This window comes from Pelophylax lessonae, assembly GCF_965119305.1.
Source record: "Pelophylax lessonae genome assembly, chromosome: 7".
Lineage (NCBI taxonomy): Eukaryota > Metazoa > Chordata > Amphibia > Anura > Ranidae > Pelophylax > Pelophylax lessonae.
In genome coordinates, this window is record NC_138774.1 from 71,851,514 (window position 1) to 71,879,414 (window position 27,901).

A 27,901-nucleotide genomic window follows, 5' to 3' on the forward strand; every position below is an offset into this window, starting at 1 on the left:
TGTGAAAGCCTTTACAGTAGACACTGATAAACTATGCCTAAGAAAAATACATTAAAGGATACTAAGCTACTGTATATTTGTAGTCTGCCATTGTTGACCTCCTTCTAAACATGTTCATTAAGCTTTCTGCCTCTGCCTTCACTGCATTTTAAATTAATTGAAAACCTTTATCTCTGATAGTTTAATTATATTTCACACAGTTATCAGAATATTATAGTCCAGATAACCCTAATCACGCAGTTAGCACATGCATTTATCAAAAGAAAATTTTTTACAAGTTTTATTTATCTTTTACAGATTTGCCCATCCCATTCTTATCAACGAACAATGGTTTTCCCATCCTACTTTTATCAATGAAAAATACGAAATAGGGGTGTGGACCAAGCTGCTATAGGTATATATATAGTGGGGCAGCAGAAGCTCATCAGTAGAGAAGACCAGAGGCACCATGTACACCTTCTTCATTCTTCTATGCACCTTCTGGCAGGTTCAGGCTGTCACTTTGGTAAGTTCCATTAGAGATTATTTGTCATTAACTGTTGACATGAATTTAAAGAAAATTTTTATGAAAAAAGGCAAACTCATTTTAGATTATTTGTTTTTTTTTTCTTTTCGGAAATTATTCACTGTTGATAGAAATACCTACAGCCAATTCTAGGAACCTGCATTACTTCTATAGGCTCAGTCCATTATTTTAAGGATTAGAGCACACAAACATTTGCTTGTTGAGCCCAGCATCAGTTTCTGTAGCATTTTGACACCCATAGAAGAAGGTGTGAGAATTTTAAACTATATTTTGGAAAGTAGTATATACTTGCATTTACTTTCACCTTTGCCATGCATCAAGCTAATTTTGCTTTTTTTCTCTGTACAAGTCAATGTGAACACCTTTTACGATACACTTTTAAACTAGTCAATACAAAATACCAAACTAAATTTATTTATCATATTTATATAAAGTAAAGTACCCAAAGAGCAAAGGAAAGAGGGTAATTAAAGTGTTACTAAACTCAGGATCCTGCATTTACTATATCTGGTCGACCACAGTACACAGAACACGGAAATGCAATTATTTTAGTAAATATAAATGGATAAATGCCTTTTCTCATCAGCAGTATATAGCTATCAGTGGCTAGTTAAAGCTTGTAGGAGGGGTTTTCATTCTCCACTGACTGTCCTATGGGGCTGCAGGACCCCTGACCCTCTGTCTGGACAGTGCTGATTGGCCCTGTGCTGATCACATGAACTCTCCCAAGAAAAAAAAAAAACTCTCTAGCAATACACATCAAACTGAACATATGCAGTTTGTCCCCTTGCCTCTATGCTATCAGGAGATAGTGTGGGGACAGTGGAAGGGGAGGAACAGAGAAGTCAGGATCAGCCAGCCTTTTTGTACAATGTGGAGGATTAATCCCTTAGGTTACACAATGAGTTTAACAAGCATGCTTTACCGCATATACAGAATGATTTTACTGTTGTGGGTTTAGTAACACTTTAATGATATACCAATATTCAATGCTGACACATTGATAACATTCATAATTTTTATTAGGGTCCTTTCACAAGGCCGCTCCGTGTGTCCGCAAATCATCCCATCCGTTTGCGGATGATTTGCGGACATAATGTAAGGGAATGGCATTGCGGATGTCAGCGGAATACCATCCTCTGACATCCGATTTTCCTCCTTTCAGTTCTGTTCCGTTTTTTCGAATGTAACAGAACCCCATTTTTTCTTCCGTGTAAAAAACGGAAAGGAAGGAAAATCGGATGTTAGCGGTGTCATCCGCTGACATCTGCAATGCAATATACTTACATTATGACCGCATATCATCCGCAAACGGATGGGATGATATGCGGGCACACGGAGCGGATGACAGAAATGTCATCCGCTCCGTGGAAAAAAAAAAGTCCCGCAGCGGACCTTTCACACGGAGCGGCCGTGTGAAAGGACCCTTATTGTCACTCTGACATTCATTGCTTCTCACAATTTCATGCTATCCATTATAAATTATCTTGCATATGCTAATTTTCATCCAACATGTTTCTTGGAACAAAGATCACTTATTTAAGGATGATCATGCAGTTCAAACAGTCAAAATTATCTTAAAAAAAAAAAAAGTAAAATATTCAGTTTTAACTATATATTGTTTAATCATTGTACAAAAGGTTTAGGAGGGCCATGCTAATTAGAGCCTACAATCTTAAATGTAAGGGCAAGTGATGCAAAAAGTAGTAACTGTAGGGGGGATGTGTTTATGGAGAAGGTAAAAGTTCAGATGCCCATTTAATGGGCTAATAGGCAAGGCTTGTCAAAAATAGCATGGGGGGGGGGGGGGGGAATGCCCTGAGGAAAATGTATCAATGCAAAAAATGTTTTAAAAAATTAAATTCGGTCAGGAGCAGGGGTTTTTTAAAATGCTTAACCGCTTGCCGACCGCCGCAAGTAGATATACTGCGGCGGTCAGCCCCGGCCAGGCAAAGTGACGTATATATATATACGTCACTAGCCTGTGACCGGTTTGTGAGCCAATAGCGGGCGAGCGCGTGGCCGCTGAGGCGCGCGCCCGCCCCGGCTCGTTCACTGGAGAGTCCGCGCGTGTGACCGGCAGACCCGATGTCCGCCGGTCACACTACGATCATCGGTAGAGCGGGAGAAAGGCGGGCGGCTTATATAAACAAGCCGCCTGTCATTCTCCCCTGTGTAAAAATGGAGATCAGACGGTTCTACTATGTAGAACCGTTGATCTCTGTTTTTACAATAGTAGACCTGTCCCACTACAGTTAGAAGCACGCCCCTAGGACACACTTAACCCCTCCCTCTCCAATACAGTTAACCCCTTCCCTGCCAGTGTAATTTTTGTAGTAACAGTGCATATGTATAGCACTGATTACTGCAGTAATGTCACTGGTAACCCCAAAAGTGTCAAAAATGTCAGTCATGGGTCCGATCTGTACGCAGCAATGTCGCAGTACCGCAAAAAAAAAATTGCAGATCGCCGCCATTACTCGTTAAAAAAAAAACACCAAAAATGACAAAAATCTTTCCCTTTGTTAGTAAACGCGATAACTTTTGCGCAAACCAATCAAAATACCCTTTTTGCGATTTTTTTTTTACCAAACATATGTAGCATAAAACAAATTGGCTGAAAATGTAAAAAAATTTTGATTTTAACATTTTTTTGGGGGGAATTTCATATAAAAAAATGTGAAAAATATTGTTATTTTTGCAAAATTTACGCTCTTTTTTTGTTTATAGCGCATGATCAAAAAATTGCACAGGTGATCAAATACCACCAAAAGAAAGCTCTGTTTGTGTGAAAAAAAGGACGTGAAATTCGTTTGGGTACAGCGTCGCACGACCGCGCAATTGTCCGTTAAAGTCACGCAGTAAAAAATCGCAAAAAACCCCCTGGTCAGGAAGGGGGTAAAATCTTCCGGGGCTTAAGTGGTTAAAGTGAAACATTAAAATGACCCATTCCAAAACATAAATAACATACTATTATCCTTCTTGTAAATGGGGGGCTTCTCTGTGATACACAGAAAGTGCTGCAGCAGCACTGATATTTACAAAGGAAAAAGCGTTTTAAATTGCCAGAAAATTGTATTTCCCTGCTGGCTTCTTTTTTATTTTAAAGGACCTTTGGAGGGTTTTTTTTAAAGAAGCCAGTCTTTGTTGGCAATTTACAGTCATTTGATGGTAACTTAAACTGTATAATTTTTCTCTTTGTAAATGTCACTTTTACCTACATCAAGAATAACAAAAAGAAAAAAATGTTCTGTCTCTGAAGATGAGTCCTTGAGAGTGTGCCTATGCAAGAGCAGAAAATGTCTTGGGTATAAATGTAATTTATTTCTCTGCTATGGCCCTTATTGGCAGTTGCAGAGTACCATATAGATGCAGAGCAGTGACAATTATCACGTACCCAATCGCTGATATCTTTTTTAATCTTCACTGTGGTTTTCCTAGCTATTCTGTCATTTACTGACAGTCTGCGCTCTGGCATAATATATCTGCCTTTCAGGGCCTTCAAGCATTCAATTGCATACATTATTGGAGCAGAGCAGGAATACTTTTCCAGTCTGCCCAGTATCTTTTGCCCCCTCAGTGTTGTAGTTTCACATTTGAGCATTCTCTATTTTACCAGCTACTGACTAAGACCTGCAAGTGATATTAAGGGTTTCTCCGTGATAAAAAGGTTGAGAAAGGCTAGTCCTCCCCCACCCTTCCCTCTGGATCCTAAAGCAGACAATCTTGACCATTGTCCCCTTCTGAAGCCTCTTTCCCCTTAGCTTCCTTCTTTGCTCATTGGGTAAAGCACTTTCTAACATGCTCAATATTATGTCTAACCTGGCTGACTCTGTGTGCTTGACCTATAAAAGTTGAATCTACTGATTCAGATATGGACTCTTCTGTGGTATACTGTATACCACTGCAAAGATCTTCCCTTTACCTAAATATAGTTCACCTAGTAATGGGCAGGGGTTGCCATCACCCCTTTACATATTGTAATATCCTATAAACATCCTCTTATTGGGACTTTTTCAAGCAACCGAATAATTGAAAATCTGAGTTATATAAAATCCTACATATTTTATTTATTAAGTCTTTTTTTTTTTAAAAAAAAAAACATCATCTGATCCATAGGGTCATAAAACATCAATATACTCCAACAAAATATGCATAGAATAATAAGGTGTTTACTGGGTGGTACTACCAAAAAACATTATTAACTGCACATTTTGGCAATGTGCAGTTAATAATGGTTTTTGGAAGTACTACCTAGTAAACACCTATTATTTTATGTTTTTGTCTTGGTTTTGTTGGAGAAATATTGATGTTTTATGATCTTATGGGTCAGATGACGTTTTTAAAAAGTCTTAATAAAAATATAATTCAGATTTTGAATTTTTTGGTTGCATTGAAAAGTCATAATTAGAGGATTTATATGGGATATTAAGACCTCCCCTTTACCTTTCCTTTCTGGATAGTTTTTTATGTGAAGATAAGGAAATTGCAACACTAATGTTGCTTCCTCCTGATGCAGTAAGGCAGTTTTTCCCCTGGTTAGGGAATTCAAGGACAATTAAACCATGCCTTTTGTGAACTCTCCAGTCCTTCCAATTACTAGACATCTTAGTGAGGTAATGTGTTTATATTTAGGGACTTTACTAATGCTTGGTTAGAGTCCTTGTTTAGATCCCAGGTTGGGTTAACTGAAATCCCTCTCCGCCCTCTTCTAGCAGTGAATTTAAGTTATGAAACCATTTGTCAATATATCACATTTTTTAAATAGATTTATCTAACTCAAATAATATTCCTTGAGTTTTACAGCTTCTTAAGCATATGTATGAAGACCTTTACTTTAGCAGTGCTGGCCTCTAAGATGCCTCTAAGTATCTCACATGGCAAGTATGTTTGCCTATATACACAGGGCACTGAAGCTAAATGCCTGTTGAGTAGATGAAAAATGACACATTTAAACAATATTTATTGACTTGCCTGTTCGAGGAAGGCATCTCTTGATTTTCTTAACAGTGGCATACCCAAACCTTCTGCATCTCATTCTGGCAGCCCACCTAACTGTTCCCCTAGCTGACAATATGTATGTCTGGGGATCCTTATATTTATTTATATTATATTTATTTACTAGGTGAAGATTCGCTTTCTTCTCTAGATCTATCTGAATGTCATTTCTTTTCAAGGTATATCTATTGCATTATGATATATCCCCACCAGCCTTACCTTTTATGTGTAAATCACTTTACTCTTTATTTAACAGGGGCTTTGTACCTCACCATTCTTTGTTTCTCATTGAAGGTCTCCATCCCTCTCTTCCTTTAGATTACTATTGTGAGGGTTTTTTCATTTCAGGTTTCTCTTTTCCTGAATTCAATGGTTATAAATATTCTGGGTTCACCTCCAGCTATTCACTGGTTGATCTTCGGTTAAGACCTACTTGATTCTTCCCTGTAAAAGATAAATATTCTAAGTTTTGGCCTTCATAATACAAACATTTTTGTTTGTATCTATTGACCACTTTTGTTGCTCGTTTAGGTTTCTCATCTGATTGTCATGGTCGGGAGTCTGGTTCAGAGGCTAGTAGGTATAGCAGTAGCGAGGCACCCACGAACTAGCTGTATATATACAGAAACAGGTCACCCTGATGGATGACATAAGCTCTCATGAGGTACGGAGTCTAAGTACTAACCAGTGTTCACCAGAGCTCCTGATGGTTGAGATGGGTCTTGCTGTGTGTTAATACCAGGTCGAAGTCCTTTAGAATCACTCCACCAGGGGGTACACAAGCCAGGGTCCACTAGAAGATATAACAGGTAAGGATAAGTAGAAGCCTAGTCAGTAAACAAGCGATAGGTCAGTAACAAGTGGTTGCAGTTTGGGATAAAGCAGAAACTTATTCGAGCAACAAGCCAAGGGTTGATAACAAGTGGTAGCGAAGATACAGACAGCAGCAGGGGTGACAAGACCGAGATAATGGCTGAAGAGAGTACAATAATTGGGCAAAAAGTGTTGAGGCATGGCTTAAATCAGGAAGCTCCTGGAAAGAGCAAAGAGTTCAAAGTCCACCAAACAAAACAAGAGACAAGGGAAGAAGGTCAAAAAAATCAGACAGGGAGCTGTCCATCTTTTCAGCTGGCTCAGCAAGAAGAATTACTGCCAGACAGTAGATGTCCTGGGTTCAGATCCAGGCCTTAACATTGGTTTTCTTATGATGGTTGCTTAGGTTCCCTACACTTGTTGAGGTCTATCCTGGAATCTACAGACAGAAAATTAATTGAATGCTTGTAAACACCAGAACACATGTGTTAATGTGGACTGCACTGACATGCATTTTACGTTGTAATTTTTAAGGCTTCCATTTGAAAAAATATATAAAATCAGGGTAAGACACCAAAAATACAGCACATTTTACTTTTTTTTTTAAGTGGAAACAGGTTCTAGTGAAAAAAATAAATTTTCTTATGTCTTAATAATTTGCTCCTACTGTTGTATACTGAAAAAGAGCACTAATGCATCTAAAATGTAGTTGAAGTTAAAAAATTATAAACCCCCCCCCCCCCCCCCTAATGATTTTTGCTATATTTTAGTTGTACATTTACTAATGGTTTATCTGTTAGTGATGGCGAACCTTGGCACCCCAGATGTTTTGGAACTACATTTCCCATGATGCTTAGCTACACTGCAGAGTGCATGAGCCTCATGGGAAATGTAGTTCCAAAACATCTGGGGTGCCAAGGTTTTCCATAACTGTATGAGTTAGTAAGGTGGATATGTTTGTCTTTTACAAGTCGCAGAGTTTGAGCTCTGAATCTGGATCTGGATTCCTGGATGAGAATGGAGTCTGTTACTGCACAGTCAACCTTCCTGATAGCACCTTCCCGGCAAATCGTTTTGAGAGGCTGGAGATAGCAAACCGCAACCTGACAATCACTGTGGAGAAGGAACTTACAAAGGTATAAAGACTGTAAACTACCATATATGAGTATGATCTTTAACTATTACCTGCCTTTTCCTTTGTTTCAAGGTATTTTCTGTACTAAGGGAAAAGGAAGGCTGCCTTTTCAGGCCTCTAATTCTGAAAATGCTCTTTTTCTGGAGGTCATACTTCCCTATTTCAATTCACTGACTCACTGGATAAGTATAAGAATTTCCTAATGTGTGCATGTCTGTTCCTGCTCAGTTACTTAAATGTAGAAATCAGAAAAAAACAGGAACTAGCTTTTTCAGATGAAGAATTACAACTGTCTCCAACCTATAGCTTTCCTCCAAGAGCAAGTATTTTCTGTGAAATCATTTCACAGAAATCTGGCTATTTGCATTTCATTTTTATTAGGAATAAAAATGTTTTCAATACAGAAAAATTGGGGGGAAAAAATCTTTCTACTAAAAATTTAATTTAAATTAAAAAGTATGAAGGAAAAAATGGCTCCTCGAATACCGCTTTCATCTCAGATATCCAGTCCTGATAACTTCCTGAAACAAATCGAACCTGTCAGCCTTCTGAAGTATTTAAAAATTAACATTATTCCGAAGAGCAGTCACTGAAAGATATCTGGTATTACCAAAAAAAAGGAGGTTTTCTATGTCTCTCTGAAGCAAATTTTCCTTTGTTGCTTCAAAACTAAGGCTGGCTTTAGACTGGTTTAGCAGGAATCGGCCGAGATTCAAAACGTGCATGGAACTACCAAGTTGATTGATCAATTAACTTGGGTACAACCAGCCTGCCAGATTCACTTGCAATTATCGCTAGTGGCTGCTTTAGCCACTAGCAATAATCACTTTCTTCTCCTGGTGGGGGAAGCCTCCCCTGCCAGGAGAATATAATGGCTTGGCAGGAGGGATTCACATGTAAGCACTGTCTGTGTTGATGGGAAAAAAATGCACATTTCTTTCCTGCAACCCGTGGTTGCAGGAAAGAAATTTGCACCATCTGTGGCCTGCATTAGCCCCACTAACTGCCATTTCTTTGTCCAGAGACAGGGTCCTTATCAGCTACCAAGGCATTCATGTTTGGACAGGGTAATAGCAATTGACTGATCTTAGACTTAATGTTAAGTCAGATCCCAAGTAACAAAGGGAAAGTATTTTCAGGGACACAAACAGAAAGAAGGACCTGATTAAGAAAGGTAAGTGGCTGCTTTCAGAAAAGACTTTTACTTTTGGAAAACTAAAACATTGGATAGGTTCACATTAGCTTTTTATAACCCTTTTGCTGATTTGATTTTGCATTTTTTTTTTAAATGTTTTTTTTTTTTGTTTAATTTCTGTTTATTGAAATTTTTTTCAAGAAAACAAAGAAAAACAGAACATAGACCATATAATCCGACATTAAATGCGGCAAATAGCCATGTAACAATATCAATGAGTGCATGAATATCTCAGTGGTCTTCAAGCACGCCCAGTCATGAAAAGTCTGAGAAAACATACTGATAGCACAACATCTTGTATCATAAAACCAATGTCAGAGAGAGCCTATAGGAAAGTGAAAGGATAGAAAAAAGCAGAAAAGAAAGAGGAAGGAGAGGAGAGGAGAGAACAGCAGGGAGAGAAAAGGGGGAAAGAGGGGGGAGAGGAGGGTGGGAAAGTAGGCCACGGGTGACTTATGTATCAAATAATAAAAACTTTAATCAGATAGGATTACATTAGAAGGTAATAAACCAAGGGGGGTGTCCTCAGTGAGTAGGGCCACATATGAAGAAGTGTTTTTAAAAGAAGACCAAGGTTGCCAGGCAGAGTGAAAACGGTCTAGTTTGTCACGGGCTATGAAAGTAAGTTCCTCTAATTGGTATGTCGTATCAAGAGGGCGGGGATCAGGGCTTTGGCCGCATTAAGCATATGAGGGATCATTGATCTTTTGTACTTAGAGAGCGGCATATTAGTTCCATGCAGGACAATCTGATGGGATCGTAACTTCCGTGATCACATGTATAAGCCGAAGGACTTCCGTCCAGAACATTTGTATTATTGAACAGTTCCACCAGATGTGTGCGTGCGATGCAGTATCTCCGCATCCCCTCCAACATAATGGGGAGATGGCCGGAGAAATAATGTGCATTTTCCGCGGGGTATAGTACCAACGGGACAGTAACTTGTAGTTGGATTCCGCCACCTTGGTGGAGAGAGAGGAAATGTGAGCCAATGCAAGAATTTTGTCCTTCCGGTTATCGGAAATTTGGGATCCAATATCCAGTTCCCATTTGTGTAAGAAATCCGGGTAGGGTTGGCCTTGCAATGAGATAAGTGCCTTGTAAAACTGCGAGGTGGAGTGAAGGGGGGGGTCTCGAGGGGCCAATATTGCCTCAATAGTGTTCAAATCCTTGGAGTCACGCAGCGGACGTGGAAGAGCAGCTATGAACCTGGATAACTGTCTGTGTCTCCGATGGTCCATGACCGTCGCGGGGCTGGGTCCTAAAATGTGGATAAGTGGCTTCACAGTATTGGAGTGGGTTACGTGGGATAACAAGAGGGGAGTCTTAGGAGACCAATTTTTAAATCCAGCATCCAGTTTGCCAGGCATGAAGTGGTTGTGATTTAACAGAGGCATTAAGGGAGAGTTGTAGTTCCAGGAGAGCTTTGTGTGCATGGAGTCCCAGACAGACAAGGTTGATAGGGTCAGGGGAGAGGTGTTTGGGGAGAGGGCCCTGGTGGACCTTGGAATCCATGGAACTGCAGACAAGTCTCTGTCACATAGATCGTATTCCAGCTGTACCCATAATTTAGAACTAATAGAGTACTTCCAATCAGCCACACGGGTTAGTGAGACCGCTCGGAAATAGTCCCTGATACTAGGGAGAGCAAGCCCCCCACAACGCTTTGGACGGAAAAGCGTCGTCCTGGCAATCCTGGGGCGCCTGCCCTGCCAAATATACCTGGAAAGCAAAGACTGCAAAATAGTAAAAAGCCCAATAGGAACACCCAGCGGTAACATTTGAAAAAAAAATAGGATACGAAGCAAAATGTTCATCTTAACTATGTTGGTCTTGCCCAACCAGGAATGGTGTAAAGAGGACCACTGCCGAAGATCTGATTTGATCGTATTCAATAGGGGAATGTAGTTATGACGGAACAAATTATCCAAGCGGGGGGTTAGATAAATACCTAGGTATTTCAATTTGTCCGGACACCATTGAAATGGGAAATGTGGGGACAGAGCGGAGACTTCAGTATGGGGGAGATTAATGTTTAATATTTCGGATTTAGACATGTTGATCTTGAAGTTTGAGAGGTGGCGGAAGTCTGCGAAAGCTCGTAAGAGAACAGGTAAAGAGATACGAGGTTGTTGGATAAAAAAAAGGATGTCATCCGCATAAGCTGCGTATTTATGCATCTGACGGTTCACAGTGACACCGTGTATATTGTTGGAATGCCTAATAGTGGCTAAAAAGGGCTCTAGGGAAATGGCAAACAAAAGGGCGATAAGGGGCACCCCTGTCGCGTGCCATTATGAAGGGGGTACTAAGGAGGCCGTTAACCCGCACCTGTGCCGTTGGTTGGGAATATAAAGCTGCAATACGTTGTATAGCTTTGGGGCAAGGCCAAAAAAACGGAGGGTAGTCAACAAATAGTCCCAGTCCACCCTGTCAAATTCTTTTTCAGCGTCAGTAGAAAGGAACAGGGTAGGCTGGGACCTAGTGCGGACAAAGTGGATTAGAGAGAGAGCACGAAGAGAGTTGTCCCTCGCCTCTCTACCGGAGACAAAACCAGTTTGATCAGCTGAGACCCAGGAGGGGATCAAGGGCAGTAATCTGTTAGCTAACACCTTAGAGTACAATTTAAGGTCCACATTCAGGAGGGATATAGGGCAGTAACTGCCACATTCTGTAGGATCTTTGCCCGGTTTGGGTAGGACCGAAATGTGAGCAGCTAATGATTCTGGACGAAAACCCGAGGATATAGAAATGGAGTTGGCATAAGAGGTCAAGTGAGGGAGTAGGACATCAGCAAACTTTTTGAAATATGCAACCGTGAAGCCATCAGGGCCAGGTGCCTTACCGACTTGGGTGGATTTTAGTGCCAATTGGAACTCTTCAACAGAAAAATAATTTTCCAATTTCCGCAGGGAGCGCTTGGAGAGGGTTGGTAGGTTAGCCTTTTTGAGGTAGGCCCAAATACGTTTGCGTTTTTCAGTTAAAGGGAGATGACAAAGATCACCTTCTACATGGTAAAGCTTGCCATAAAAATCTCTAAAGGCTTTGGCAATATCAGGGGAGGAATGGACCATAAGGCCAGAGGGAAGCTTCACCTTCTGAATAAAGGCAGCCGACTTTTTGGCTCTAAGAGACCTGGCGAGCATTCTACCGGGTTTATCACCCCACTCGTAACGTTTATGGGCTAAAAAGTGAAATTTGCACTTGGTAGCTTTGTCCAGTAAGGATCGTAGGGATTCCCTAGCCTCTGTTAAGGCCTGAAGTTGGGATACATGCAATGATAGTTTGTGTGACTTTTCCAGATCCTCCACCAGGGAAAGCTGCTCAGCGATCAATTGGCCCTGTTCTCGCTTTCTCCTCGCCCCCAGCTCCATCAATTTGCCCCTTATAGTAGCCTTGTGGGCTTCCCACAAGGGAGATGCGTGCTCAGTAGCATTTTCAAGAAAATATTGGTTAAGTGCAGAAGATAAGAGAGCTGCATCTGTGGGGTTTGAGAGAAGCGAGTCATTTAGCTTCCAATTAGTAGAGCGGGGTGGGAGAGAGGGAAGGAGCAGGGTGGTCATCACAGGAGCATGATCCGAAATGGAGGCACAGCCAATGGAGGCGGATCGCAAAAGGGGTAAGTGAAAGTGGCTCAGAAAAATGTTGTCAATCCTAGAGTAACAACCATGGGTTTTGGAAAAGTGGGAAAAATCAGCATCTTTAGGATGCAGGATTCGCCAGACGTCAACTAGTTGAAGGGAATGTAACAATTTTTTAAGCCGTGCGATCTGTTTAAACGGGACATTCGAACGGCCCTTCGAGGTGTCAAGAACAGGGTCCAGGACCATGTTGATGTCACCAGCAACAACCAGGAGACCTTCAGCAAACTTTGCCAGCTCAGAAAGTGTTGTGTGTAGGAAAGTGGACTGAGCCTGATTCGGTGCATAAATGTTAGCCAGAGTACAGCGGGTGTTTCCTATTGAACCCTTTAAGAAAAGACAACGACCATTATGATCAGCAAGCATAGTATCAAGTTGGAAAGGGGTGTCCTTGCGAAACCCGATAGCGACACCTTTAGCCTTGTTAGAGGGTGAAAGTGCATAGTACCAGGTCGGGTACTGTGGGGAGAATAATTTGACGTGAGTAGAATGGGTGAGATAAGTTTCTTGAAGGAACGCAACAGAACAAGATTCACGTTGCAGCTCCCGGAACACTTGATGACGCTTATACGCCGTGTTCAAGCCTCTAACATTATAGGACAAGACTTTTATGGTCGCCATTAGGTATCCACAATCACCCCCTCCACAAACACTGAGAACCCGGGCCTAAAGAAAGGGGGATAGAAAGGGGGAGGGAGGAGGGGAGAGGAGAGGGCAGAAGAAAAGAAGAGAAGAAGAAACAGCAAGAAAAGAGGAGAAGACAAAGGATCAATACAGAGACAATGTCCAATGGGACACCATGTATCGTCACGCAGTAAACTGCAGTGGTCCCTGGGGGGATGGACGATCCCAGAGATAGGGTGCTGAGCAGGAGAACAAGTCTCGTGCAACAGAGCCCCAGATCCGGGAACCCCCACCCCCAAAAGGAGAGAGGGGAGCGTATCGACCGGACGTAACATCATTCCGTAGAGACGCTCAGAAGGGAGCCGGCGGTGGCACCCCAACAAGCCAAAATGCAAATGACAATGTGTAGAACAGAACATCAAATAAACATAAAATAAAATAACCTCCCCCTAGCAGAGGAGACAATAATAATAAACCCAACATGAGTGTATGAAACCGTGAACAGTCATGATAAGAACAGCAAACTAATGCACCTGAAAGGAGAGAACTTGAATAATCCTGAGAAAGAGTATCATATCAGCAGGCAGGGAGAAGGGGATACCTCACACAGGGGTCATACCTGGTTTACGAGCAGAAGATGGCGCAGAGGTGCGCATTTTCTTGGAAGGTGTTTTACTCCAGGAGGCACCTGGTTTGAAAGTGAAAATGGGAATGCAATCATGCCACCCTGGAAGATCCAAGGGTGGGAGGCCAACATCCTGGAGGAAGGCCGGTAGATCTTCCAGGAAGCGAAGGGTAGCAGAATGTCCATTCTTGGTAGCAATTAGACAAGCTGGGAAACCCCAGCGATAAGTGAAGCCATTTTCCCTAAGTTGTTCCAAGAGCGGTTTTAGTGCACGGCGTCGTTCCAAAGTCTCCTTGGAAAGGTCAGGAAAGATGTTAAGGGACGCCCCGTGGAAGTCAACAACTTGAGTGCCGCGTAGCTTGGTCATGATAGCATTTTTGTCTTCGAAATAGTGCAGACAACAGATAACGTCCCGAGGCAGGTCAGAGGCTAGGTTACGAGGTCTAAGCGCTCTATGCGTGCGATCAAAACGTAAAGGATCAGTAGGAGCCCTCTCCAGAATGGAATTAAATATGCCCCTTACCGATGCTTCAAGGTCGTCATCCCTGGTAGCTTCGGGGAGTCCTCGAATACGCACATTATTCCGCCGATTGCGGTTTTCTAGATCCTCCATTTTGTATAAAGCGGCACGGTGGGCCACCGCCAGTTGCGTGACCTTGTCCTGTAACTCTCGAATGGAGTCCTCTTGTGAGTCCTGCCTCCACTCTGTGTCCTCCACCCTGCCCAGTATGTGGGACATATCAGCACGGACAGCGGTAATCTTCTTAAGTGACCGTTCCAAATTGCGAAACATGCCCCCAATTTCCTGTTTCAAACCATGTAAAAGGGAGGACATGTCAGAAGCTGCCGGGGAGTGCATTTCATCAAGCGGGTCAGAAAAGTATGAGGAAGAGGGAGAGTGCTCCCGCGGGGATGCGGAGCGGATGGATGACACCGCACCCGATACCGAGGCCTCAGCCCTGCTCCCACGCGTGTGAGTGCTTGAGCTGCTTGTAGATAGAAAGCGTTTGATAGTACCGGAACTGGGCAGTTTGGATGAGGATCCCTTTCCGGATTTTTTGCCTGACATTGAGCGTAAGTTGGGTGTTTTAGAAGGCATCGCCAGGGGGTTAGTTTATCAAGGTGCCGCCAAAGCTCACTTTAATTACGGTCGGTCATCACCGGACAGAAGTCCCATTCCCACATGAACATGTATATGGAAAGTGCCGCTCAGATGATGAGGTAGGCAAGCAAGGAGCGGCTGCTGCTACAAGTAGGAGAGCTTGTGGAGGACAATGTCTGTATGCAGCTGCTGGATTTTATGAATGAGCGGTGTGAGAAGCTGAGGGCTTACCCTGGGCCTGGTGTGTAAGGTATATCCGTAGGAGAGGCTGCTGCTTCCAGGGTGACTAGGCCGCAACTTGGGGCACCCTCCCGCCGCCGATTGCAGCACACTGGATGACGGATGTCGGGTCCCGGGAGCTCGGGCAGGCGGCGGATGCCTGTGTGATGGAAGCAGAGAGTCTGTGTGAGCTTGAACAGCCGCCGCGCCGGACGGCAGACCGCGGCGACCGCCAGGCAAGTCCACGGCTTCAGCAGCGGTGTAGGCCCCGATCCCGGAGCTCCGGATCCCGGACGCCTAGAGCGAAGATCTTTAGTCCGGCTTGCATAGGGGAGCACAGAGGGACGGCTGCGGCACTACAGGTACAGTGATGGGGGATCTGAGCGATGGATGACAACAGATTCTCCAGCTATAGAGACGCAGCTCCCTGTAGAAGCGTTCACTCAGCTCGGCTTACGGCCATGCCCCTTTTTAAAATGTTAGTCTTAAAGATTACATAAAACCCCCAGACATTATATATGTTCTGAAAGTAGACACCTTGGAGAGTAAAATGGTGGTAGTTAAAATGTTTTTTTTACACACGAAATTAGCACAATGGTTTAGGAAACGCAAAATTTCAGTAATAAATGCACTAAAGTTAATATTTTTGGCACACAAACGCAATATATTTCCCAAGTTTTCTTTGGTAAAACTGCATGCACCTGTGAAATTGCAACACAGTTTGGTGACTCTTTAAAAGCCTCTACAGGCCATCATTTTAGAGTTACCCATGAGCTCTGGTGCTAGAATTATTGCTATCACTCCAGTGTGTGTCGCAATATGTAACACGTGTAGGTCAACCAATGTTTTTGTGCATAGGCACCCCAGATGCTTTCCTTTTTCATTTGTGTGTGCATTAGTGTGAAAGTGGGGGGCCTCAAAACTTGGGGTGGGGGAAATTTTAAGGGTCTGGGTGGAGCTTTACATTTTTTAATATTTAAATATTTTTTTACTACCTTTTTTTTCATCACATAGGCACGAGATCAGAAATGATAGTCCACATTAAGCTAGAATAAATTGCTATATAATTAATATTATGATATTGCTAGATTTAACAGACTGTAAGGTTCATTGGCAGTAATACATACGGGTGTGAATTCTCTGCCCAGATCTTCATCTATCAGAGCACATTGACCGTTTACATAGAGCAGATGAAGAACTTGTCCAAACGCGTGGAGATCATGGAGAACGGAGGTCTCTCCTACACTGAACTGGAGTTTGAGCTCATCAAGTTGGAGATCAAAGAGATGGAGATCCTCATAGTGCAGCTGAAAACATCATTTAATGGTTCCAGTGTCATAATAGAAAGTCTTTACCAGGAGGTAAGACAATACTATGGTTTCATTATTTTTACAGTGATACAAGGTTGCTGTTAGTTTTTCTTAATCTGCACATCTGGCTTGGAGCAGTGATGTTTTAGTGTTTAAAGGCACTCACTTTAGCCGTTAAGGGCAAAGTCATAGAGTCTCTTGAAAGTTCACCCTTGTTATTATGCTTACCGTTGCCACGTCCCCCCACCCCCCACTGCTCCAATGGAGCCATTTGCAAATATCTGGTGTTTTCAGATATAGAGGACCGTGTGATTTCCTCCCAGGGTGCAATGCTCAGACCCAAGCAGCTACAACATAAACCATGACATCATAAACCCTATGGAAGCTTCTACATCATTTGACACAGCTTACATACGTATTGATTCTCGACTCCAACAGAGAAACAGAACATCAAGAGATTGCGGAGTTTGAGATTATTGAGTGTGGTGGTTTGTTAGATGCTCTAAAGAAAAATGTTACTTTTGTAAAGGATTTATTTCCTACGACACACTATATCCATGCATTTTTTCTCCATGGGCCTCAACAAAGAAGCCTTCTTTATGGCACAAACAAGTAAAGAAAAAACTAATTGTTGCTTGTTAAAATCAGGCTACTGGCTTTTTTTTCCGTCCTTTTTGTAGATTCGTAATATTTCCATCATGGTAAACCAGCTAGAGATCTATGATAAGAACAACGTGCTGGTGATAAGACGGGAGATTGCAGCTCTAAAGAAACGCCTGGAGGAATGTGAGAAGAACAACACAAAACCAGAGAATCCCTCCCTTCCTTTACCAGACTATGGTAGGATAAAGATTGATTTTGAACAAAAGTTAAATGTAACAATGTATATATAGTAGCTGGGGGTCCCTCCTGAAATCAGTTCTATTCACGCCTGATTTTATTTTTCTTGTGTTTTTTTTTTTGGGTGCGGTTAAATGAAACGTGTCAGAAGAGACTGCCATTTGAAAAAGCTGTTACCTAGCTGTCATAATGACCCTCTTGTTTAAAGTAATGTTAAACTTCCTGTGAAGACTGGAAGTTCAAGGAAACAGTACTGAGAGAGCAGGAGCCAGCAAAACAAATTGTAAACTGTAAATGCGGAGATAAGCATTTAAACAAACACTGGAGAATGTTTATTAATAAAGTGGTGTGCCATCCAGAAGGGGAAGTTCCGCTTAAAGGACTCATCCTCGCTCCTTTTGAAGAATTGACACTTTTTAGGAGCAGGGGGGGGCGTACCTAATTTTGACAGATGCCCGTTCCCACTTCTGCTCTGACTGCCTAGAAAGTTATTCTCCCTCCATCCGCCCTGCAGTCTTCTGGGACAGGTGAAAGGTCCCAGAAGACTGTATACACCTGCTTGCGCATGCGCAGTAGGCTCCCAGCTGTGAATCCCCAAACTGTCATGGCCGGGTGCCCATAGTGAAGATGCCAGCGCCAAGGAAAGAAGACAGCGGGTGAAGCCGACTGGGGTGAGCACATCGCTGGGTCCTGGGACAGATGAGTGGCTGTTTTTTAAAAGTCAACAGATACAGTTTTTGTAGTTGCTGACTTTTATTTTTTTCACAGGAGCCTTGAATTTTGCTTTATACTAAAAAAATGCTGAGGGTTTAATACTACTTTAAGTATTTTGAGGAATTTTTCTGAAACAAGTAGGCAGATAACTTCTAACTTTCCTGATCTGCATATTTGTACTGGGTCAGACGCTTAGAAATTTTTGAAGCCAATGGGCAAGTATTACAACTAAATAACTAGCATTTTCAGATAAACGTTGGCAGGGGTTGCCACGATATTCCTTTGATGACAGTTATTCCATTCTAACAGTTTATATACCTGCCTAATAGTTAGGCAGCCCATGGACACAAGATTACTTTTTGTCCAATTATTAAGTCGCTCTAGCGACTTGACCTCTAGCAATATATAGCAAAGAGATATTGTTGCAGCTTTGACTGTATGACTTGTATCATCCGATTTGGCACTCACTTTTATGGTTTCTTGAATGTTTTGAAAAACTATTTTTGTAATAAATACAATTTTTACTCAGTTTTGTCCCAACCGTCCTTCTCTGGTACCAGTAAATTCTGCAAGGCCCTAACTTTATTCTTTGACTACTTTATGGCCAGACCAGGGTAGATAAGCATTCTCTGACAGTTGTATACCTTCCAGCTGCACTGTTAAGGGGCATGGTAATGTTACAGGGGCTTCACAGTAAAGGGGCACTGTGATGTAACAGGGACTGCACAGTAAAGGGGGTACCATGATGTAAAGGGGCCTGCAGTCCCATTTATATCACAGTCCCCCCCATCACAGTGCCCTTGTGATCATAGCTTCCCCAGTTACAGTGCCCCCTACAATCACAGCACCTCTTTCACAGTGCCCCTTACCAACACATCCCCCCATCACAGTGCCCCTTACCATCACAGCCCCCCCGATCACATTGCCCCTTTCCATCACAGCCCCCCGTCACAGTGCCCCTCACCATCACAGCCCCTCTGTCACAGTGCCCCTTACCATCAACCCCCCCCCGTCACAGTGCCCCTTACTATCACAGCCCCTCTGTCCCAGTGCCCCTTACCACCACAGCCCCTCTGTCACAGAGCCCCTTACCATCACAGCCCCCCTGTCACAGTGCCCCTTACCATCACAGCCACTCTGCCACAGTGCTCCTTACTATCACAGCCCTTCTGTCACAGTGCTCCTTACCATCACAGCCCCTCTGTCACAGTGCCGCTTACCATTACAGCCCCCCATCACAGTGCCCCTTGCCATCACAGCCCCTCTGTCACAGTGGCTCTTTTCATCACAGCCCCCCTGTCACAGAGCCCCTTACCATCACAGCCCCTCTGTCACAGCGCCCTTACCATTTCAGCCCCTCTGCCACAGTGCTCCTTACTATAACAGCCCCTCTGTCACAGTGCTTCTTACCATCTCAGCCCCTCTGTCACAGCGCCCCTTACCATCACAGTCCCTCTGTCACAGTGCCCCTTACCATCACAGCCCCCCGGTCACAGTGCCCCTTGAAGTCATTCTTCCCTCCTCCCTTTCCTCTCTCACTGCCTCATTCCAGTGTCTGCCTCCCTTGTACCAGGGCCGGCCCTACCATGGGTCCAACTCAGTCCATTGGACCCAGGCAGAACTTTGAGAGGGGCGGCAAATTGACACCTAAGATTATTTTTTATAATTATTTTTTTTTTGTCATCAGTAGTGATGAGCCGAACACCCCCCTGTTTGAGATGTTCTAGTGCAAACCGAACAGGGGGGTGTTCGGCTCATCTAGTGAACATACAAACTCCATTAAAGCCTATGGGACAACGAACATGAAAATCAAAAGTCCTAATTTTAAAGGTTTAAATGCAAGTTATTGGTTAAAAAAAGTGTATGGGGACCTGGGTACTACCCTGGGGGACATGAATCAATGCAAATTTTTTTTTTAAATGAACGTTTTACAGGAGCAATGATTTTAATAATGCTTAAAGTGAAACAATAAAAATGAAAAATTCCTTTAAATATTGTGCCTGAGGGGCCCCCTTAATGTGCCTGTAAAGTAGCGCATTTGTGCGATGTATGTAGCCTTTTGCAGCAATACTGACATTTCTAAAGGAAAAAATGTCATTCAAACTTGCTTACGGCTGTAATGTATTGTCGGCTCCCGGTAATACAGATAAAAAAATGAAAAAAATGAGAACACAGCCTGGCTGCCAGGATAGGGGTAGGGACGAGGGAGTGCCCCCCCTCCCCCCGAACCATACCAGGCCACATGCCCTCAACATGGGGGGAGGGTGCATATTGATGGGGGCAGGGGTCTCTTCCCCACAACTCTGGGCTGTGGTTGTGGGGGTCTGCGGGGGGAAGCTTATCGGAATCTGGAAGCCCCCTTTAACAAGGGGGCCCCCAGATCCCGCCCCCCCCTTTGTGAATGGATATCGGGTACATCGTACCCCTACTTATTAAATGTAAGCCTAGTGGAATGATTCTAACTGTGGGGGGGTTGGGCTTCTGAAATAATCATAGAGACATGGGATCCTATATAGCAGGATTGCATGGTCTCTGTGATCATGTCAGGGAGAATGACAGATGGCTCTGTTTACATCAGCCGTCCGTCCTTCTCTGTCGGGGGGGGGGGAGATCGCTGGTGTCAGGCGACCATCGGAGCCGCCTGGCACCCGCACTGGCTTCCCCGCTGATGATCGGGGATGGGAGCGCACCTCCGGCAGCGCACACTCGCCCCCTAGTGGCCTCCCAGTCAGATGACGTCTATTAACGTGATTTTGCCTGGGAGAGCCACACCGCCAACGTAAAAAGTCAGTGCAGCGACGGCAAGTGGCTAATATACTATACAAAAGTAACCTTACATTCCTAATATGATAAAAAGCATTTCCATTTTACTTGTCAGAAGCACTGATAGCATGTTGCACCCATACAGCTTTACACTCTCTGCGTGTATGCTCCACCTTGCTGTGTGCTCTGCTTGTAGGTGGGGTGCAGCGCAGGGCAGCGGCAATAACCCACACAGTCCAGCTGCGATGAAAGAACTTTTATTGAAATAATGCAAAGACAGTTCTTGATGAACCCAGAGGAAAGATAACCCAACTAGGAACACTCACAGATCCAGCAGAGGGTAGAGAACAGGTTTTATCCAAACTGACAGCACCTGTTAGATAGGGCAGAATGTGCCTCCATGTCAAGAGAAGTTTCGAGCCTTATGCTTTCCCTCCTCTTAGAAACCTTTCCTTGACACTAGTTCTGTCCTTACTCTACCCACTCGCAAAATGGTAGCCAGGGCCTTAAATAGGCCCCGCTTGACCCAAGTTGGCTGCTAGAGTCACATAGGAAAGCAGCATTCAATTGGATAGCTCCCCAGTGAGCCAGGAAACCATATAGGAACCATCTTCCTTTCCAACTGCAATGTTGCTGAGGAAGAGTGCCACCTGCAGTGGAGAAAGTAGAGTTCACCTGCCTACCTGTTTCACATGGTTCACTCCCTCCTCATGGTCCCCTCTGCAGAAGGGCACCTCCTGCTCTGTTCAGCTTTACAAGTAAATTTGTGTGTACCACCATTCTCCTTTGCAGTAATAAATTCTTCTACTTCTCTTCCATTTTGTTGTGATCCTGTGCTCCCACTCTTGTACACAAACTCAAGAGCATCAGGGTAGACATACATTCTGTTAGTAAACACACATAAATGGTACATAATGTACATAAATGGTATCAGGGAGGACACATACACACTGCTGGGGTAGACACACATACACACACACGCACACAGCGTTAAGGCAAAAAACACATACACAGTAGTGATGGACGAACATCAGCCGGGCGGTTCGCGAACGCCAGCCGCAAATTTTCTCAAAAGTCCGCGAGTTCGCGGCGGGCCCCATTGACTTTAATGGGAGGCGAACTTTAAAAACCTTTAGGTCACATTTGCAGCCACAAAAGAAGTACTGGCTGAGCACAAATAGTCCCAGCACATGGACAATGTCATAACAGAAGTATTGCAATTGAAAAAGTTGCCCTAAATTTTTTTATTTTTTTTTACAGCAAAAAAAAATATATATTTTTTTCATAAATCAGCCAGAACTGACAGCAGCCGGTAAATACATTGTCTAATACACAGTGCTCTTTTTCAGCGGGAACGCGGGGGAACGCAGTTCCGGCACCTCCAGCCCTGAATGTATGTAATGGCAAGGAGTGCTGGGTTGTGCTACACTGTCTATTGATGCTGGCTGCTGAGGAACCTATTGTTGCTGGAGGGGATCTATTCCTGCAGGAGGATTTATTGCTGCTGGGAATATCTAATGTGGCTGCTGGAGGATCTATTGTCTCTGGAAGAGATCTCGTTTTGCAGGGGGGGGAGTTGTTGCTGGGGTGGGTCTTATGTTGCTGAGGGGTCAGTTATTACTGGGAGGGATCTACTGTTTAGGCAGCAGTCTATTGATGTTGGCTGCTGGGAGATCTGTTGTTGCTGCTGAGGGCCCATTGTTTCTGGCTGGATCTATTGTTGCTGGGGGATAAATTGTTGTTGGCTGCATGGGATCTACTTTTCTGCTTTTTTGTTATCATTAACAAATTCCATACAAATTGCTTAGTACCACAAATGTTATTTGTTCTGTATTTTCTAAAAGGGATGGTACTGGGAGGTGGGTGGATGGAACCAAGGAACGGTTCACGGAGGTAGGTAGGGGCGGAGACAAGGGGTAAGTCCAAAAGAGGGAGTTCCTGCGCCTATTCTCTGAGAAAAAAAGCCCTGCTAATACATATAGGGTCCATTCACATTGACAGAGCGATTTGTGTGTGACTGCAGCTGATCTCTAACTGCCCCTAAAGCAACCACAGGATACCTGGCCCTATAGTAAAGAGACTGTAATAAACCCTAAAACGACATTGGAGCATTTTAAATGACTTTGGTGGACATTGACATAGTGATTTCTGTGTGACTGCAGCCGATCTCTAACTGCCCCTAAAGCAACCACTGGATACCTGTCCCTATAGTAAAGAGACTGTAATAGACCCTATAACAACATTGGAGAATTTTAAATGACTTTTGTGGACATTCCCAGCTGGTATCTTTTAGGAACTTATACATTATATTTTGGAATATACATTATTTTATTACCACTCTTATCCCATTTATCACATGTCATCACGGATCTATTTGAGTGTTATTAATTTATGATTAATTGTGCTATTATTATATTATGTTCTTAATTCCTATCACTTCTATATTGCACTTTGGATAACACTTGGTATCACGTTTGTAATTAGTTACTTATCTACTCATATTAGTTGTAACTATTTATTACCATATTAATTCAATCCACTTATATCACTTGAGTTTATTATATATACCGTATTGGTACCAGGTACACAATACCAGTATTTTGCACCTTGGCACTTTAATTTGTGTGCATACTAACTCACGCACTTAATTTTATTTGTACCCTTTGATTGGACACATATTGCACTCTATTTTATATTTATATACTGTATACACCTTCACATTTTTATTAGATATTTATTGAGTGGTATGAAAATATTGGCAGCGCCACATTCCTTCCCATATTGAACTCCAATCTTCTATATATCTTCGGAATATAGCTTGAAGGGGGCTGCAGCCAACATTTACGGATTAACTTGATATATCCTAAGCGCGGATCTCTCCTCGTTCATTGACAAAGCGATTTCTGTGTGACTGCAGCTGATCTCTAACTGCCCCTAAAGCAACCACAGGATACCTGGCCCTATAGTAAAGAGACTGTAATAGACCCTAAAATGACATTGGAGCATTTTAAATGACTTTGGTGGACATTGACATAGCGATTTCTGTCTGACTGCAGCCGATCTCTAACTGCCCCTAAAGCAACCACAGGATACCTGGCCCTATAGTAAAGAGACTGTAATAGACCCTAAAATGACATTGGAGCATTTTAAATGACTTTGGTGGACATTGACATAGCGATTTCTGTCTGACTGCAGCCGATCTCTAACTGCCCCTAAAGCAACCACATGATACCTGGCCCTATAGTAAAGAGACTGTAATAGACCCTAAAACGACATTGGAGCATTTTAAATGACTTTGGTGGACATTGACAAAGCGATTTCTGTGTGACTGCAGCCGATCTCTAACTGCCCCTAAAGCAACCACAGGATACCTCTCCCTAAGCTCTAAAGATACTAGACCTATACCGAAAAATAGCAGCCCTGAAAAGGACTTTTGTGGATCTTCACAACGCTATATGTGTCTATCAAACTCTCCCTACACTGGCAGAAAGCGGAATGTGAAATGGCCGCCAGATCGGGTCTCTTTATAGGGTAGGGGGACTGTCCATGTGCTGCAATGTAAGCTCTGGAACAACTGCACTTTGCAAAGTGCACATTCAATTTACCTTTAGTAAATCAACCCCAGAGTGTCATGGTAAACACACATGGTGCCAGTTTTATGAGCCGTGTGCGAACATGGTCATATTACTAAAAAGTTCCATTGAAAAAAGATACAGATCCATGCAGTTTCAGCCTATGTGCTGTATGTACGTGTGTGAGTTTTTTTTTCACCGGTGCTAGTTGCATGTGGGAATTTAGCCTTAGTCTGTGATCTACGAGCACACTCAAATCCTTTTCCATCACTGATTCTACCAAGGGAGCCTTTCTGAATGTGTAACTTGCATGTGTATTGTTGGCAGCAAAGTGTATAACTTTACATTTATCAATATTGAAGCTTGTTTATCATGTTGTTGCTCAACTCCCTATTTTATCAAGGTCTCCCTGTAATGATGCTATATTCTGTGCCAAAGTTATTTTCCGGCATAATGTGTTATCATCAGCAAACACTGAAGTTGAGCTCTTAATTCCAACCTTGATATCATGAATCCTTTCACCGCAAACAAATTTCTGAACAGAGTTCCTTGTCATGTCCTTAAATAGCTTACATACTATTGATGTTAAACTCACTGCTCTATTTCCTGGTATACATTTCAATTCTTTTTTTGTAAACTGGTACCACATTTTGTCTACAATAATTAGTTGGTATCATTCTAGTCAGCAAAGTGTCTTCAAGAATTAGAAATAGGCAGCTTGGCTATAACTCAGCTAAGTTCCCTAAGGACTTGTCGGTGTAAGCCATCCGAGTTTGGTGATTTTTTTTCCTATTGATTTTCTCTAGTCTCTTTTGTACCTGATTTTTTGTGAATCACAGAGGTACCTTCGGTGAAACATTAATAATATTACTTTAACAGGAAACAAACCCATATTTTGCATCTGTAAGAGCCCTTTTACACTGAAGTGCTTTTAAACTGCTCAAAAACGCTAAGCACTTTTGGGACGCTTTGCAGCAGTTTTCAGGTGCTTTTAAAGCATTTGTGGTGCATTTTTAAAGGACGTGTGACTCAAAAACGTCTCCAAAAACCTTTTTGAGGGGCTTCTGAAGCTCTTTTCGGGTGCTTTTCAGGCACTTCACATTAATTTCAATGGAGAGGGGTGTTTTTGAGGTGCTTTTTTTAGCGCTGCAATCATGATGCATGCCAGGTTTTTTTCACCGCACTGCCAGCGCACCGCCCCAGTGTGAAAACATTCATTGATTTTAATGGGAATCATTTTTTGCGAGCTTTTCAGGCATTTTTTTTTTTTTTTTTTAACGCCAAAGCGCTTGAAAAGCTCCTCAGTGTGAAAGGGGTTCTAAAAACTGAAGAGAAAAAATAATTTAAAACAAATGCCCTTTCCCTGTCATTTGTGCCCAACTTTCCATTCTCCTTTGTTACAAGGATTATATGTTCTTTCATCACCTTTCTACTAGAACTTAAATCTTGCATTCCAGATATAATTGTTTGTCCATGAGAAAATATCCTCCTTGTTTCTGACATCCATTTGGCACCACAGTAGAGAACTGTGAGTTTGGCATAGCCATATTATTATACTGTCACTGTAATCTTGTCCTCAAAGCCTTACCAAAAACAGAAAACAGTCAAAAGAGCCAGCAGCTCGGAAGGTTAAAATCCAGTCTTCTTTATTGAAAGTGATGTTGGGGTAAAATACCAGGAACAAAATAGTTGACTAATTTCAGTCTAGGCAGGCCTTAGTTATGACAATGGTAACGCTGTCAGTTTTTGATATTGTTACTAAAAACATCAATTATGCTGAAGTATTATATATTAAATCACCATAGAAACTGCATTCCTAATGAAACTTAGGCTTAAAATGTAATTCCAAATATTCTGTTTAAGGAATGGACACACTTGGCTATTTCATATAATATGCTTGTATTTTGTCAGGCTGAGCTAACTAAGGCTATTGTATGCCATGCATATTAAATATGCTGGTGGAATGCCTGCTATAACAAAGATTTCTTAGCAAAGTCCTGGCTAACCCAAATGCTGCATTTTGCTGTATTTACATTTTGTTTTCCTTTTAAAACATTTACATACAGCTATTGCTATTATGCAGGTACTTGTGAACACGGAAGAATCCTCAGCATGAGCAAACCATTTATAGTCCAACTAAACTGGCTGGGAGCCAGCTATATTTATGGAGGATGGGGGCGAGATTCACTACCAGGAGCTAATCAAGGTGTCCAGTGGGTAGCTCCTCTAAGAACCGATGCAAGGATGATGGAAACTCTGCGCTTCTACCCTTCATATAATGATTTGACAATCTATAAAGGTCCCACAGAGAGGATCCTTTCAAGGAAGGTTTCCAGTAGCAGTTATGATTTTTCTAATTGCGGTCAAGGTAGTGGTATGATTATGTACAACGACATGATGTACTATAACTGCTACAACTCCCTGAACATCTGCAAATATGACTGGAGAAACAATGTGTACACCCGGGCAACTCTCCCTGGTGCAACATACACAAACCGGTTCTCCTACTCACACGCTGCTTGGCAGGATATGGACTTATCAGCTGATGAAGAGGGTCTTTGGGTCATTTATTCAACTGAGGAGAGGGCTGGAAATATTGTTATCAGCAAACTTAATGCTACTAGTCTAGAAGTGCTGCAGACCTGGTACACCAACCAATACAAACCTTCAGTCACCAATGCTTTCGTGGTGTGCGGGGTATTGTATGCTACTCGAGCCATCAGCACAAAGCAAGAAGAGATCTTCTACATGTATGATACCAAAACTAAGGAGGAAGGGAAGTTAAGTGTTCCCTTCGATAAGCTGATGGAGAGAGTACAAAGTCTGTCCTACAATCCAAACGATCAAAGGCTCTATGTGTACAATGATGGCTACCTTGTCCACTATGACCTTTCTTTCACACCACTGTCCAAACCCAACATTAAACCTTCCAAAGTTAACCCTATCCAGATATGATAGATACTGTAGACCAATATAAGAATAATCTAAGCTTTTCTATCTTATATGAATCAGATGTAGTTTGCTTTTATTAACTGTGTTAACTCAAGACCGCCCATGTAAAAGGGTACTAATGTGTGAAGATTTCCATAGCCTGACAGGCCAATAACAATGGTAATTTAAAGTAGACTGTGCAATAAATAGCAAGGTCTGCTCATTATTTCCCTGTATAATAGTGGTGCAAAAATGTACCAGGGGGAAAAAAAATTCCATACCCCTGACTTCTGCCAACTGCGCCTATGCAAGGGTGAAGTCATCCCAGGAGGAGACACTTTTGTACTGTACTGAGGCATCATCTCACAAGATCTGAGGTGCTAATCATTGCCCAGGAATCTTGTTAAAGGAACAGTGATATGACCCCAATTTGGAAGACTACTATTACATATTGATTTGTAATTGGGAAGGGGGCCCTAATCTAATGAGCAGACCTTTCTATCTATTCCACAGTCCACTTTAAGCCCTTTTCTGAGCACCAAGCTCAACTTAACATTGTTGTTGGTGTTCTACTGTAAAATCCACAGATTAAAATTTACAAGTGAATGTTCAATCTATGTCTGTAAACATGTTCTGCATCAAAAACATTAGATAACACTGAAATTTATGTGATTATTAAATACCAAATAAATAAAAACATGAGCAAGGCATATCGTGTGAGTGCATTTTTGCTTGTGTACTGTTGAAATGTCTGGCAAGCTGTCTTTATAACTCCCTCTCCTTTTATCTCAACTGACGTAAAACACAATATCAATTTGGAAATGTAGCTGAAAACTTTTTTTCTACTTTAGATGGAGTGAGGTGAGGAAACCCCAGTCAGGTTCCGATTCTTG

General features: G+C 42.6%; 1 protein-coding gene across 1 annotated transcript; it reads left to right on the forward strand.

Annotated features, from left to right (window-relative positions):
• Nucleotides 1–448: 448 nt before the first annotated feature.
• On the forward strand, nt 449–27,718 carry LOC309559624 (olfactomedin-4-like; the record flags this gene model as incomplete). Its single annotated transcript, XM_082262961.1, has 5 exons — nt 449–505; nt 7,309–7,473; nt 16,027–16,239; nt 16,869–17,028; nt 26,161–27,718. 5 exons carry the CDS (start codon nt 449–451, stop codon nt 27,030–27,032), a joined length of 1,467 nt encoding a protein of 488 aa, XP_082119087.1. The 3' UTR covers nt 27,033–27,718.
• Between the last annotated feature and the right edge of the window lie 183 nt (nt 27,719–27,901).